At 39.5% G+C, this 15,252-nt stretch overlaps 2 protein-coding genes and 1 long non-coding RNA gene across 3 annotated transcripts in view; 2 read left to right on the forward strand and 1 right to left on the reverse strand.

Moving 5' to 3' along the window:
* The first annotated feature begins 675 nt into the window (after window positions 1-675).
* CCDC112 (coiled-coil domain containing 112) lies at window positions 676-9,622 on the forward strand. Its single transcript, XM_052700622.1, has 7 exons — window positions 676-817; window positions 1,374-1,489; window positions 3,667-3,788; window positions 5,584-5,673; window positions 6,968-7,043; window positions 7,582-7,972; window positions 8,805-9,622. The coding sequence occupies exons 1-7, from the start codon at window positions 767-769 to the stop codon at window positions 8,922-8,924; spliced, it is 966 nt and encodes a 321-aa protein (XP_052556582.1). The 5' UTR covers window positions 676-766; the 3' UTR covers window positions 8,925-9,622.
* On the reverse strand, window positions 5,665-10,213 carry LOC128089333 (uncharacterized). Its single transcript, XR_008210485.1, has 4 exons — window positions 10,118-10,213; window positions 8,560-8,598; window positions 7,743-7,890; window positions 5,665-5,792 (listed from the first exon to the last, which is right to left on the reverse strand). It is a non-coding gene; the product is annotated as an uncharacterized LOC128089333 (long non-coding RNA).
* Window positions 10,214-10,263: 50 nt separating this feature from the next.
* Window positions 10,264-15,252, forward strand: part of PGGT1B (protein geranylgeranyltransferase type I subunit beta) — a 33,617-nt gene continuing 28,628 nt past the window's right edge. Inside the window, 1 exon segment of the mRNA XM_052700618.1 lies at window positions 10,264-10,423. Coding sequence (XP_052556578.1) covers window positions 10,302-10,423 — 122 coding nt within the window. The 5' untranslated portion in view covers window positions 10,264-10,301.

A 15,252-nucleotide genomic window follows, 5' to 3' on the forward strand; every position in this document is an offset into this window, starting at 1 on the left:
GAACCCAGGATCCCCATGTGTGTTCTGAACCCAGGATCCCTATGTGTGTTGTGTTTAACCCTGCCCTCCATGCGGTAAATAATCCAGTGTCTCTAGCCATCTCGAATCCTGTTGACACGTTAGATCACTGCATTACATCTGTACTAAATGAGTAAATACATTTCTGCTTCTCTCTCACAAGTGAAATGTATAGTGTAGTTGTTTCCATATGCAACAGCATAAAAATAGAAAATCTGAATGGCAACTCCTTGGAAGTTTTGTGAATACGTGAGTGAAAAACGAGATTTTGATACACATTCAAGGCCAGGCTGGATGTGGCTCCGGGCAGCCTGGTCTGGTGGTTGGTGATCCTGCACACAGCAGGGGGGTGAAACTCAATGACCACTGCGGCCCTTTCCAACCCAGGCCATTCTGTAATTCTGTGATGATAGCTTGACTGTACTGAACAACATAAATCTCTATTTCCAGCCAGAACCAGGCCCAGGGCAGTCACCTCCCGCCCGTGCCACGCTGCTGAAGGTCCTGCACACTATCCCCAGCCCAGGAATTCAGGACCTCTTTCCCCAGATCAGGTTTTCCCTTCAGAGCACCAGAGCGAATGCCACTCCCTACAATGTCAGCGCCCCGTCTGAAGCGCTAAACGCTCCGCAGCGTTACACAGCAGTCCCACAGGGCGGCGAGCAGCCCTCGCTCAGCAGCGCCCGTCGGACGGACCCACGGCCACGCCCGGCGCGGGGCGGGACGGCGGCGGCTGCCGGAGGCCAACATGGCTGCGTTGGCAACGGTTTGCGCGGCGGCCTTGGGGCGGCAGCAGCAGGTAAAGGCCCGACCGCAAAGCCCGCCTCGCCGGCTGCCTACGGAGAGCAGAGCGCGCAGCGAGGGCGCGGGCGGCTCGTCCAGAGGGGCGGGAAGGGCCGGGGCGTGGCGGGAGAGCTGCGAAGTTGCTGTGAATTAAGAGTTAACGTGTGCGAGGAATATTAAGAGGCTTTCAGAAGTCAGGCCGGCGTGCTTTCCTTGGACGAGATGGCGCGGTCTGCCTAACGCTGGTTGTGTGCTTACCACCAAGTGCTGAGTTACCTCTGAATCTTCGGGTAAAAGCAGCCATGAAGGCAAGGCTGCAGGGTCAGTGAGATCAGCTGTCTCTGCTAAAGTGAGCTGCTGTTCGTTCCATTTCTGAGCTGAAGGATGCCTTTTTATATTCACACCTAGGTTTGCCATCCCATCACTTTTGTACCAGCATGATTTAAAGTTCTTTGAAGTACAGCAGTGTAAAACTGAAGTCGTGTTGTTCATGATCTCAGCATCGTCTGCTTGAAAACAGCCAGTATTTAAAAACAAAATACTGTTTTTGAATGTTTTGTCTTATTTTACAGAATGACAGTTTTTTCAGTGCTGCAGGTGCTGCTCGACAAACTCAGAACTGCAAGATGAAAGCTGAACAAGCTAAGGAAACAGAATTTGTAAGAATAGCAGAAAATTTAAGAACTCAGTAAGCAAAAAAAAAAAAAAGAAAAAAAAGAAAAAAAGCAAATAAAAAACCAAACTTGAGTGTAATTTCATGCTGTTCTGAAGGTAATATCTCCAGAATGAGGAAAGCCTGAGACCTGAGGCTCTTGGGTGTGGAGAAGAGAAGGTTGAGAGGGAATCTCACCACTCTTTACAAATATCTTAAATATGAGAGCCAGGTTGTTGGGAGTGGACTCTATGAAAAAGGGATGATGGGCTGGGAACATAGGAAATTCCATACAAACATGAGGAGCTTATTTATCCTGAGAGTAACAGAGCACTGGAATAGGCTGCCCAAAGAGGTGGTGCAGTCTCCTCTGGATTTGAGACCTGTACACTTTCCTGTGCAACCTAGTGTAGGGAACCTGCTTTTGTGTGGGTGTTGAACTCTATAATATCCAGAGGTTCCTTCCAATCTCTGTAATTCTGTGACTCTATAATATAAATTATGCTTCAAGGTAATAATTCATGGTAATTAAGTATTGAGGCTACAATTTCATTTGCAGAATCCCAGGTAGATTATTATGATGGTTATAGTAATTTAGGATAAGCTTCTGAGCTCTGAAGTTGCCCCTTGTTTTAATTACCACCTGGACTTTGATCAGTTGTCTCCTTCAGTTTGCTAGTGCTCAGTTGATTCACAAAAATGGAAGTGTCTGTGGCATTACTTGGTTCCCTGTTTTTCTACTTGGGTGTGCATGCAGCATTACTGAGTTCTTAGTTTTCCTACTTAGCTGTGCTAGCCTTCCTAGGGAATTAAAGCCTTTAAAACATCTCAACAAAGCAGAAATAGTGGCAGCATTAAAGGAACTTCCTCATAGGAAATTGAGAGCACTTCTAGAATATTGGTGCTTTTGAAAATGGGAATTCAGGACAGCTCAAGCACAGTAGTAATATAAACTTGTTTCCCTATGTCTTGAATAAGGGCTGTAATAACTGTTCTGGTGGTTGAAAGAACAGAATCCTTGAGCAGGTGAGCTTTATGAGGAAGATCTGGCTTAGACAGCCAACTCCAGGTGGCTGAAGTTTCTAGTTAGAAATCTTGAATGAACTATGTAGTCTCATGGAGACACATTGCCATCTGATTAGATCAGCTCCTCTAATTATCCTGGAGTCTGGATAATGGCTCAGAAGTTGACTGCTGAGTTATGTAGGGATTCTCAAGCAGCTTTGGATGCCATTAACTATGGCACACTTCAGTCCTTCTGTAGTTGTGCTCTTAAGGCTTCCTGTACACTGTGGTAGATTTTATCACTCTCGTCTGGTCCGTGAACTCCAGTGGGCAGCAAAGCATTTAAACTATGAAGGCATCTCTGTGCTGTGTAGAGGATTCAACTACACAGCATCTATAGCCTACTGTAGAAACAACCTCATTCTGAGAGACAGGGTTTTTTAGGTTGTCAGTAGTTCTGCTTGACACTGCTAACTGCTGCATCTCTGTTCAGCATGGCATCAGTTTGTACTGCTCTGATCTCTTAATGGTAGCATCAAATTACACAGATATGCTATGGACTTCAGTTTCTGTGGTGCTTTTGCACCTGTGCTTCTCTGGGTCAAATTTTAGCGAACTGCCTAGTTGTAGTAGAAAAAAGCAGAACATAGTTTGAGTTGTATTTGAAAGTTTCTTACCCTGGTAAGGAAACAAATATACAGGACTGAATCTGTATGTGACAAACGGTAGCAGCTTTAATATTTTGAGTTATTCCAATTTTAATTAACTTGAATTTGAATATTCAGTTGCAGTAGTAGTAGTACCACTGCCAGTGTAAATAACCCTGAGGGAATACACTTGTTTTGTCTTTGCTGGGGCTCCATCTATGTGTGCAACTGCAGTAATACAGCCTGTGTCCCATCAGTGCTTTCTTCTCATAAGGCTCCCTAGTAAGCATTCATCATGCAGATAAAGCTTCTCACTGTTTTACTGTGTGAAGCACTACTTGTCCATTAGATAATTTCCTCTTTAACTTGCTTGTCCACATTCTTGGGTTACTTTGTTGCATAGGCTTATAACTGGAAGAGTTTCCCTTGAGAATGGTAGTAGGAGTAAACCAGTAAATTGTACAAAATACAAGATGCTTCTGCTGACCAGTATCACCTATATACTAATGTTTAAAAATCTTGCTGCTTTGCTTGCTTAATGTGGCAATATTATTTTTTCAGGCTTGCAAATATACAGAAGGACAAAAATGGATGTCTTTACAATAGGAAGAGTGATTCCAGAGCAGAATACAGCATTCTGGAAGAACTGGAATGTAAAATGTCTGTCGATAGGAAAACTGAAAGTAAGATACCTTTTTGGGGGTGTTGTTTTCATATGTTTTTTTCTTCTGTTTGCTTGCTGACTTTTACAGCTGTTTGCTTAATTTTTTAATTAGCAGTGTTAGAATGATTAGTGTGGTTGAGAGGTAGATTCTGATTGAAGTGTCTTACTGATGATTGAACTATTTTACTGATGGTTGTAAAGAACAATTTCTTGATTCACTTTCAAAATTCAGTAGCATAAACATCTTGAGCCTTCTCTATTATTGTTTTCTTTTAGACTTAAATGCAGCAGATATCACTATCAAAAATTTAGGTGAAATCTTACTGTTTTAGAAACCTAGAAGCAATTTTGTATGCTTAATTTAGATTTCCTATGTCAATCATTTCTCAGTCTTATCTCAGTCACTCTGTAGGATTATAACAGATTTCTGCAAAATCTATTATAATCTTGCTAAGATACATAAAAGAAGGTTTTCTTACCCTGACTACAAAACACAGAACTCTTCAGTTCTGTGGCTGCATTTTTCTCTTTCTTGGATAATAAATATTCGTAGTGCAAATAGTTCTGTGAGATGATAAACATAGTGTGTCCTGTATCATCTTTTCCACTTGCCATACTAATTAAATGGTGAAAGACAGAAAGTGACAACCTGGATGAAGTACCTAAATTTTTTCAAAGTAATCAAATCAAGCTATGTCTTTTGATACAGAATATCAAAACTATGTAAGTTGAATAAGGGGAAGATTTCAAGGAAACAATTGGAAATACACTTTCCTCACAAATCTGTATGTATTTCAATATGGATATCTTAACTGACAGATCTTGTCCTATTTTTTATATCTTACAATCCTTAAGAAATGTGAATATTTCCAAGGAATGACTAAGCTAAAAAGATCAGAAAATGTTTCAGGTGTAAGGAGAAGTATGAAAGTATGGATATATATAGTGTTGCAAGATAAAAATATAAAAAAGAGTTTTAAGGTACTAGATGTGAGATGTGAAAGCGTTAGGGTAGGATCTTCTGGGTGCATATATATATCTCCCAGGCTTCTCATTTACTGTGCTACTTCGTTAAGGTCTTTCAACACAACCTATGTGTTTCTACTTGTTCTGTAGTTTTACTGTGAATTAGTAGGATCACGTATTAGCTATGTTTCATTAGATTTTGGACTCTATTACTTATTTCTTCCTATAAACCAATCCTTTTAGGATAGAGGACTCCGTAGTACCTTGTAATGGCCCAGAGCTTCATACTAATTAATAGTGCCTACAAACTCATAAACTCCTAAATGGTAACAAAGTAAATAAGCACAGGCATGCTTGAAGTTCCTGCAAACACTAATTCTACTTCAGTTAACACAGCAAATACCATATGATTTCTAACTAGATTTATGTAAGTTGTTTTCTTCATTATGATTCCAAGTTTGTTCTGAGGTATAGGAGAGAGTCTGACTCATAACTGAGGTGGAGATGCTTTCTTTACAGGCAGTATTGTTCTCCTAATCCAGTTACATGATAAAAACATTAGAGAAAACTGCATTAATCTCTATGTGACTACACTGTTGACACCATTAGAAAGAAGCTACTAATTTTAAAACCTGATGAGGTGATGTATAGTACATGCACTCAGCTACATGTAGTTACAGTTATGTTAAAATGGGTGGTATAAACAGCAGTTTCATGTGATTAAACAGAACTTACTGCTTGAATGAAATTACTGGTTTATTATGGATGTTTTGTTGCTTTTAATCTTGCATGGAATTTATTAGACAAAGAAACCATTAGGACTACCAGCACTGTATTTTGTTTAACAGAAACTAAAATCCTGCAGCAGCTAACAAAAATACGTAATAACGTGAAGAGACTTCAGCAACAACTGGAAGATGTGAAACATACATCAGAATGTAAGTTATGCAAACAGATTTTAAAACATTTTCCTTCATAGAGAGGTTCCTTTGAATATTGCTTATGATTCTCTTACAGTCTTCGGATGCTTCTGTGGTTTGTTTGCTCTTCCAGGAATCTGGGAAGGGAGAGATAAGGAAGGAGAAATGTCAGAAATGGTAAAACCTCTTGCAGTTCTCAGCAGAAACTGAGAAATACATGTTGTCCCAGAAGTTACATGGGTTTGTTTTTTCAGAATGCTGGAAGTCAAGTATTTTCTATATGCTTTTTTTAATGTACAGTAGTTTTGTAGTGCAGTTTATCATCTGGTAGAAGGTCACAGAGTATCTTCATGGAACTAATTTCAAGCCATCCACAGACCATCTAGCTTGAAGCGCAAGCAGAAATATTCTGCATGAAATGCTGAGGCAACTTGTTCGGTTTGATTTGAACCTCTTGGGAAACAAGCACTAAAAGAAAAATTCTTCTCTAAATCTACTGCAGTGTAATTGAACTCAAGCTGAAGCTCTTATAGCAGCTGAGGATGCTAGATGACATGCATGTCATTTCATTTATTGAGTGTCTATAGTATATATAAAAAAAAGCATCTTCTTCCTTAAATCATTAGCAGAGATGCCAGATCAAGATGTACGTGGAACTAAAAGTTACAGATGATATAATGGTGTCAGTTAGGTCCAAGTTAAACTGTATTCATTGCATCTGTAGGGTTGTTCTGCAGGTTTAAAACGCACACATTCCAAAACATTTGTCTACCATTGCAGGAGAGGTCTTCTCTAAACAGCAGGCTTACCCACCCTCTGCAGATGAGGTTTACAGCATGCTGACAGTACAGAATACAAGTCTTACTTTCTGAAGTCACTTTGTAAGCCCAGCTTTGAATAAAGCAGTGAGCTGTAGGTTAAATATACTTGGTACAGTCTGGTGTGGGAAAAAAGATTAGAATGTGCTTTCAAAGTCACTAACTGCATTGTTACAAAAGACAAAAGTGGAAACTCTTTACTTTAGGATAAGGCTGTCTCATTTTCTGAATCGAAGGTTACCTAGAATAAGATTTTTGTTCAACTGAAGTAAACATTTATATCAGGATTTGTATTTAGTTGACTAAGTCACTGTGAAATCATGCCTTTTGAATAAATGAGGGTCTTGTAAAAGAAGTGGAATTGTGGCTTTTTTTGTACTCTGAAATAATGGCATTTCAGAATCCTTTATATTCTCTACAATTATGGATAATGGAGAATTATTATTAAAATGTTTTAAACTTCTCAGGTGATATGTTCTTATTTTCCTTTTTAGTTGTTGACGAGCTCAAGGAAATGTTGGAAGAAATTGAAATTGCAATCAATACTTTTAAAGATGAACAGAGACAAATGTACGTTTATGTCTGCTTCAGTTACAAAAATGCTTTCCTGACACACAATGAAAGCTTTGTATCAATCAAACTATTCTTTTTATTTTTCTCTTTTGCTGTAGTATGTCAATCAAAACTCAAACAATTAACACATTAACATTCCAAAGAGGCTGTTAATATAGTTGTTGCATGGTTTAACATAACAACCATTTGCTTATAAAAAGGCTATTCAGATTCAGAGAAAAGCTGCAGAACAGATTAGATTGTTTGTTATTTTTAAGTGAACTTTTTTTTTCTCCTTTCTTTCCTGTGGTGTCAGGAGAGGACTGAGTGAATTGTTTGCCTCCCGTATGTGTGCGCTTCCACTAAAAGGGTAACTTAATTCAAATTCTATTGTGCTTCATTTGGAATCGTTACAACTATGTTCTCATCTGTGTTACCATGTCAGTTCTTAATCTTTCAAGAATAATTTTTTTGTGGCATTGAGCAGTTCCAAAGTTCATTTTCGGTGAGCATTGACTGTTGGATTCTTACACTCCAGTGTTCTTTCTCTTCTTAGAGATGAACAGCTTTTGAAGGATGAAAAAACTGCAGTTAATGAGCTTAGCATCTTTGAGAAAAAAGTGGAACTGTGGGCAACGAGCAGCTCAACAACAGAAGAAGTTTTGAAGTTACCGTCAGCTAGGATCTCAGTTAATAAAACACTGGGAAAGCATCTACCTGCAGAAGTTGTAGAGTTTGAAAGATTTCTGCAGCAAACAGGGGGAAGGCAAGGAGGTTGGGATGATGGTGATCATCAGAATTTTCTTAAAGTATGGACTAAACACAAAGGGAAGCTGTCCTACGTGGATGAAGCCCTCAAGTATCTCTGTGGAAGAACAAAAGAAGATGTTGAACAACATGGCATATGGTATCGAGAATTTCTCATTTTACAAGACAAAAAAAAAGAGGTAAAATGACTATTCTGGGGGCTTTGTAGCTTTAAGGAAAATATAATATTTTTAAAATACATGCACTTGTTATTTTTGTATTTGCTTCTCTAGGGGTAGTGCTCAGTGGATTTCTGTTGCAGTTGGTGATAAGCAACTGAAATCTTCTTTAGCATCCTCAACTTAACAAAATCTTTGTCTTAAAGAGTTACAAACAAATGTAGACCTGACAGCATACTGATATGGACTGAGTATTGCAAGAGTGTATTATAAATGCTTAAATGGAAATTGTCCAGCATGTTAGATGCCAGTCTCAGAGCAGTAAGCTATCCCATTTGAAGCTGCAGTTCTTGTTACATGTCCTTTAGAATGTCTGTCCCATTATGTAAGCAGTACACCAGTCAAATTCTGATGCAGAAAACTACAATTCTTTCAAGAACTATATTTATTTGAAAAACAAAAAATATACAGACATACATTAAAAAGAAGAAAGTAGAATTGCTATTCTGAAGAAAGAAAAAAACAAAACAAAACAAAAACATAAATTTGCATTGAGGAAAAAGACAACAGTAGTCATAATTATCCCAAGATAATATGAATTCCATAACTTATTTCAGCTGGCCAGTCTTAGCCTCCCTGTGTGGTGCCTAAAATAAAAAAAAAAAAAAAAAAAATGAATGTAAGAAGGCAGAAATAGGTTCTGCTCTTTTGTCTTTTTACCTTAAATAGATTTGTTATGCTATCTTCAGTTTGTATTCTTGTAGCATATATTTTTATCAGACCCAATCAACAGGAATGTGTAAAATTTTTTTTTTAATGAAGATCTTTTTTATTTCCTGCTGTTCTACTGCAGTTAATTAAGAAATGGAAAGAAAAGCAGCAGAGAGAAAAAGGAGAAAAACTGAAGAAGAAAGAGAAATCAGAAATTGTTCAAAGGCTTCAGTATGAAGATCAGATGCAAAAAGCAGAATAAAGAAGACGACAACAGGCAGCAATTTCAGCATGGAAAAAACAGAAAGCAATAACATCTGCGATGGAACAAGCATCACAAGTAAAACTAGAGCAAGAGCAAGAGAAAAAGAAACTAAAAGAATGCCAGCACCAATGCCACATGAAGTTACTGGTGGAAAGGAATACTTTGCAGAACAAAGAGAAGCTTGAGAAGGAAAAAAGAGAGAAAGCTGAAAAGGAGGAGAACTGCTGCAGAAGAAATTACTGAATTTCAAGAGTGTTTTCAAGTAATGAGCTCTCCATTCACGCATACAATTATGTTAAATTTACCAATTTCCTTGTATGATTCAATCTGCTAAAAATTTTCATGCTTTTGATTTTTTTTTAAATCCCTGACACTCTAGTTCTACTCACTTAAATCTGTTTTTAATTTGGTGGGAGTAACAATGTCTGTCAACATGCAGTATAAAAAATTTGTTCTGGACAAAGATATTCTTTTCCTCAGTATTTGAGTTCTGGCTGTAGGATTATTGAAGTCTGTGTTTCTAAATATAGAGATGATTTTGTTTAATTCAGTCTGTTTGGGAAAAATGGCTGAATTGATGTCGACTTTTTTTTTTTTTCATGGAGAGTGAGAGACCCAATTGTTACATACAGATATAGTCATAAAAATAAATGTTTGTCGATCCTGCTGCTTTCAGTAGCTGTAATATCTAGTTATGTCCAGTCTCAGTGTGAATTTGTTACTTGAGAACTGGTATTGCTGTCCATATTCACACTAAATTTCATTCACAGACAGCCTTTGTGATTTTTCAGTACTGTTTCATGTGAATTTATTCTGCACCAGGGCAAAAGAAGGTCAAGGCAAAAGCTGACAAATTGCTGCATACATACATGTTTTGGTACCATTTATTTTCACTCAAAATATGTGTAAGGGAATTAGCTTATCCTCTTCTGTCTGTTTCAGTATCTACGAAAACTTAAGCTACAAACTGTGTAAAAGCAAGGTAAAGGAGTAGAGAAGCAAGGAAAAAAAGGAGATTGGCCAAACTAAGAGAGAAGGTGACACACCATCTTTCTGTGTTTTAGCCTGAGGCACATGTCAACTTGGTCACTTGAACAACTTACTCTTTTTTTGCTCTAAAAAGCCATTTTTAGCCTTTCTAACGGGTTGACGAAGGAAAAAAATCTGAAATGGTAAGCCACGGCTCTTACCAGAAAACATTAACCCTGCAGACACACCCGTTCCGTGTTTAAAAACAAGAAGCAGGAGGCTTTACACTCCAGCACCGCTTGCTGTAAGCCGCCAGCTGCCAGCTCCTTTCCCACCCCCGCCGTGACGTCACTCCGGGGCCGCGCGTGACGCAGCCGCAGCGCGCCGGCAGTGCGTGTCGGCAAGATGGCGGCGCCGAGCTGGGCGGAGGCGGAGAGGCTGGAGTTCCTGAAGGAGCGGCACGTGCGCTTCTTCCAGCGCTGCCTGCAGGTGCTGCCCGAGCGGTACTCGTCTCTGGAGACCAGCAGGTAGTCCTGCTTGCGCGCGGGGGCACGGACGGGGCTGCCCGCCTCCGCGGCCGGGCGGCGATCCCCGCGAGGTGCGGGGCTGGAGGAGCCGTCTGCGGCTCCGCACCCTGCGCTGGGCGGCGGGGCGGGCGCGGTGGGGTGGGGTGAGGTGGGGTGAGGTGAGGAAGGCTTGCGCGGCACGCTGAGCCCGCGAAGCGGACAGGTTCGGCCGGTGCTGGGCTGAGCGCCCCGGCGTCCGTGAGGGAAGACTTGTTGATCCTTTGTAATCTGTTTCCAGGCATGTGCCTCGTTCTTCTCATCCGCCCTGAAAGCGGATTTAAGGATAAATCACTCCAGGCTTTTGTCAGCGCGGAGGCTCGTTAGCGTGACAAAAGTCGTTTAAGTGTTCACTCGCTAGAGTAAAGCATTCAAACAGAAATGAAATATGTCAGTGCCAAGCATTCACCCGTTCACGGCCTCTGAATGCGTTCGTTTCAAATTGAGCTCTTTGCATAAAGTAGTATGTTATTTCTGAGGCAGAGGGAGATAAATAATTTCGCAGTCAGAACTTGTGAAAAAAAAAAAAAAACCAAAACACTTTACATGTAAAGGATCTGGCATCTTTTTTGACCAACGAAATCAAACGCTTCACACTTCATAATCTCTAGAAGTCATTCTGTGAGGAGTCAAAGGACTTTGGCCAAGCCTTCCTGTTAAATCAAGCCTTCCTTCAATTCAGAGCACTTCACACAAACATGCTTCTTTTTCAACTGTAAGAGAACTACTGTGGGCTGTTGTGCATAATAACATGGAACTGTATATTCAAGAAGAGCATTATGAATTTTGATCTCAGAGAAGCAAAGCTCTAATATGTTGAGTGTCAGCTTATGTTTCTGTGTACTTTGTCATTTAATTTAAATAGCAGCAAGAAGCCTGAGTGATTTTTTTTAAAGCTCTATCTAGGCGTGAAAGCCATTGTGTAATGTCTGTTGGAATCATAGCATGAAGGGCTACCATTAACCACATTAGCATGCATAGAAATGCTGAAGATATGAAATTTCAGGCTAGAAAAGAGGGAGCTCAAGAAGGATCACTGCTTTCCATTATCTAGAAAATAGTTTCAGAGAAAGGTGGAGGTGCAGCCTTCAAAAGGGAGCACGATGACTTGACAAGGGGCTATGAGACTAAGCTGCTTCAGGGAGAATCCTGCCTGCAGAGGAGAACACTCTTGGGAGACTTCACATAGCCTTTCAGTATTTAAATGGACCTTAGATAAAAGATGGAAGCTGACTTTTTACACAGTCTGGTAGTGACAGGAGAAAGGGGAATGGTTTTAAATTAAAAGTGGGTACATTATCTTAGATGTTAGGAGGAAGTACTTCATTGAGAGTGTGGTGACACACAGGTTGTCCAGGGAAATTGTGGATGTCCCATCCCTGGTGTCATTTAGGGCCAAGCTGAATGGTAAGTTGCCTGAATCAGACAGGCATGTTGAAACTGAATCTTTACAGTCCCTTCTACCCCAAGCCGTGGATGTAAGAAAAACATTCTGCCCACTTAGAGTAGTTAATTATGAATAGGTTGCTTGGGGAAAGTGGTGGGATCTCTCTTAAGGACTTGGCCCATTGAGGCCCTGGGTAATCTAATGTAAGCCCCTGCTTTCAGCAGAAGGTGAGACAAGTGATCTCCAGACGTCCTTGCCAGCCTAAGGATTTCTGTTCCACAATTTACTCTGCCAAGATGATGCTGTTTGCCACATAGTTGAAACAGCCTCTAGATTACATTACATCTTCCCCAGTTGTAACAAATAATGATTAAGAGAACTCTGTAGGAATTAACAATTTGACTGAATTTCAGCGTGTAGCCACTAAATACCTGGTGTCAGTGTATTGTATATAGAAAGCGTGCAGTTCTGAAAAAACCCTGTTTTCTGAAAATTGGGGTTGTCAGTTTGAAACTCTTTCAGAGCACCATCATTTTCGACTGATGAGCACAGTCAAGTTCAATCCTTTAATGAGAACAGAAATCACAATAATCTCATCTTGTTCTTTTTTTTTTTTTTTTTTTTTAACTCATAATCTCAGCCAGAAATTTTTCAGTTCTTAGATGCTAACTTATATTAATATTCTGGAGAAATGTGTGCATCTGTGACGGAACTTTAGGTGAGTGTTTGAACCATGAATGTGTCATCCCAGATTTGACCTTGAGGGTCACAGACACACCTTTTTGACAGGTGCAGTGTCACTGAGTTCAGTAGACTTGCTGAACTAGTGCTGCAGCTGGAAGAAGAGTGTTACTTTTCTGTTTTTATCTCTTGCATTTCTGCATTTGTGTGGTTCCATGGCAAGTGAGTTTGTGAAATACAGCTAAAGTAAAGATTGTGAAAAGCATTATGAGATTGGCTTTGGTTCACTGCACTGCATAAACTGGTGTATATAAAGCTTTTAGACTTCACACTGCATGTCAGGTGAGGTGTGCTAGCAGTTGTCTCTTAGCTCTGGAGCATGTGTCTGTTAATTCTCTGTGAGGTGGGACAGCACACAGAGTAAGGTATGGTATCCAGATGGTTGTATGGGGAGCATTCTGTGCTCAGTGGTGCAGGATGTTCTTGCCCATGTTGTGTGGATTCTGGCGCACTGTATAGACCACTCCTTAGCAGTATTGGTACTGTTAACACAGTCCACCTCGATAATGTCAGACTTAACTTTTTACATTCATTTATCCAATGTATTCATTTTTTTAGTCCAAATTGGGCTTAATGTCATATCTTCTGCATCTAGAGCCCTTCTGTACTTGAGCCTGTATTTAAAGCAGTTGCTTAGCCTTGGAGCTGACATGTTTGCGCTTCTCTAGAAGTAGCTTAGCTTACCTCAGTTAGGCAACATAGAGTGAAAAGGCCATTAAATGTTTGTAGTACAAAATTATTGAACTTAACATCTATGAAAATCAGAAAATATCATATATAGGGTTCTCTTAAAAAAAAAAAAAAGAAAGAAAAGAAAAGTACTATGCCCAAACATTTATCTTTAGAGTTGTTGTTTAAATAGTGGCTTTGATTGAAGTAACAGGTTGTTGTCCAGAATCAGAATTTGGCTTACACAGATCTGATTAATGGCAAAAGTTTATATAATTCTTAAATTTTTAATCTTGCACTTTGAAAGATTTGGTAGCAATCAGATGACTGGAGTAATAATTCTGTTCCAGACTGAAGTATCTTGGTGTGCAAAGACCACAGTTTTCATGCTTTGTGTAATCAAAAACAGTATTAGTAGTTACACTAGGAAAGAGTCATGTTTTAGAACCCAGGGATTGCAAAGCAGACTTATACTTTCTTTCTGAAAAGGATACTTGCAGTAGTATTGTTCAGTAATGGATCTGTATGCTGTTCTGTGTTTGGTATTTTTTACTAAGACTTGGAGGTGCATGAGGGAATTTTTTTGAATGGGAGATGTTAGTGCTTAGTAGCAAGCAAATGACAGGTTAAATAAAGCCTTTTTGCGTAAGGCTGGTATGAAAGGCAATAGGTAAGCTCAGAGTCAAACTAAAATATAGTGTAGAATGATGTAGCATTAGCTAACCAGTCACTGTTTTTCAGATAATTTCTGTCTAAGGCTTGTGAAATGTATTTCTAAGTGATGCCAGTTCTGAAGGAGAACTAATTTGCTTAAAAAAATACTTCTGAATGACAGTGTGACTGTAGCAGCAGGTGAGTCCACAAGCAGGAAAATCAGTCATTGAGATTGTGCCACGGTGTTGAAAGGAATGTCTACAGCATCATCGTTGACTGCTTTAATTATATACTGTTTTAATTATAAGGGTTCTTTTTGAGCTGTGTCTTGGGCTGACTCACTTCACCATGTATTATTTTTTTTGCCTTGCTCTGTGGTTCTGATGCAGAACCACAGGCACAGGTTGAATAGCTTTAGAGACTTCTGTCCACATCTATCCTCAGAGATGCCAACTTCTAGTGGCCAAGGTGGATCAGCAGCCTGGGAGGTAACTGCAAATTATCACTCAGTCTTCTAAAGAAAGCTGGCGTTAACTTGTCTGTTTTCATGATCATGCTGAGCAATATTTTTTGCCTGTTTAGCAGCTGCTTCACAGTCCATCATTGTATCTGGTAAAAGAACAGCAAGAATTTCTACAAGATGCAGATGATACTGTGAATGACAAAATAGGTATCTAGCTAATTTTAATCCGAGATAGAATGTTCAAGGTACTACTACATTAATATTTTCTCTGTCTTAAGATATAAGCTATCTCAGTTCCATTCCCTAGTACTGCTCCCATGGTGCTCAGTCAGTGCCACTCATGCAGCCATTTTGAGGGATGGTGCAAAGTCACTGAAACTGAAACCCCCAGTAAGGTGATGCTTGAAAATGTAGCATTATTAATATCTATGGCAGCACACATCTATGGAATTGAGTTTTGGGCAAGAAGGAACTGCAGCATGCTAGCTACTATGGAGTTCACTGCTGTATTGGATATTTGCATTTAACTTTCTCAATTTTGGATGCTGAATTTAATCAGTCATCTAAGCTCTTTTGTACCAAAAGGCAAGAACTAAATACCTACAGAAGGTAATTATTCTGTGCACCTATTTATGTAGTGATTGGTTACAAAACAACCGTTGCTGTTTAATAGCTAGCTTCTGAGCATCTGAAGTTGGGTTTGGAAGATGTTAAGAGGCAACTTATATCCTTTCCAGCTTATCTTCTATTTACTGCATACTTGTAGGATAGTTTGTTGAAGAGAACTGTCTGTCGATTGTTAATGACCTTTTTCGGTTAACGTCTGAATCATCATCATTATGTTGTATCCTTATAGCAAGAGGGGTAGCTTACATGAAA

This window comes from Tympanuchus pallidicinctus, unplaced genomic scaffold (genome assembly GCF_026119805.1).
Source record: "Tympanuchus pallidicinctus isolate F22 unplaced genomic scaffold, pur_lepc_1.0 scaffold4, whole genome shotgun sequence".
NCBI lineage: Eukaryota > Metazoa > Chordata > Aves > Galliformes > Phasianidae > Tympanuchus > Tympanuchus pallidicinctus.

What these genes read in the sequence shown, in the direction of transcription:
- CCDC112 (XM_052700622.1), top strand. Translation starts at nt 767, where the DNA reads ATGGCTGCGTTGGCAACGGTTTGCGCGGCGGCCTTGGGGCGGCAGCAG. An exon ending in GCAGAAAATTTAAGAACTCA is followed by an intron (nt 1,490 to 3,666) that starts GTAAGCAAAAAA and finishes TTATTTTTTCAG; the next exon opens with GCTTGCAAATATACAGAAGG. An exon ending in TGTCGATAGGAAAACTGAAA is followed by an intron (nt 3,789 to 5,583) that starts GTAAGATACCTT and finishes TTTGTTTAACAG; the next exon opens with AAACTAAAATCCTGCAGCAG.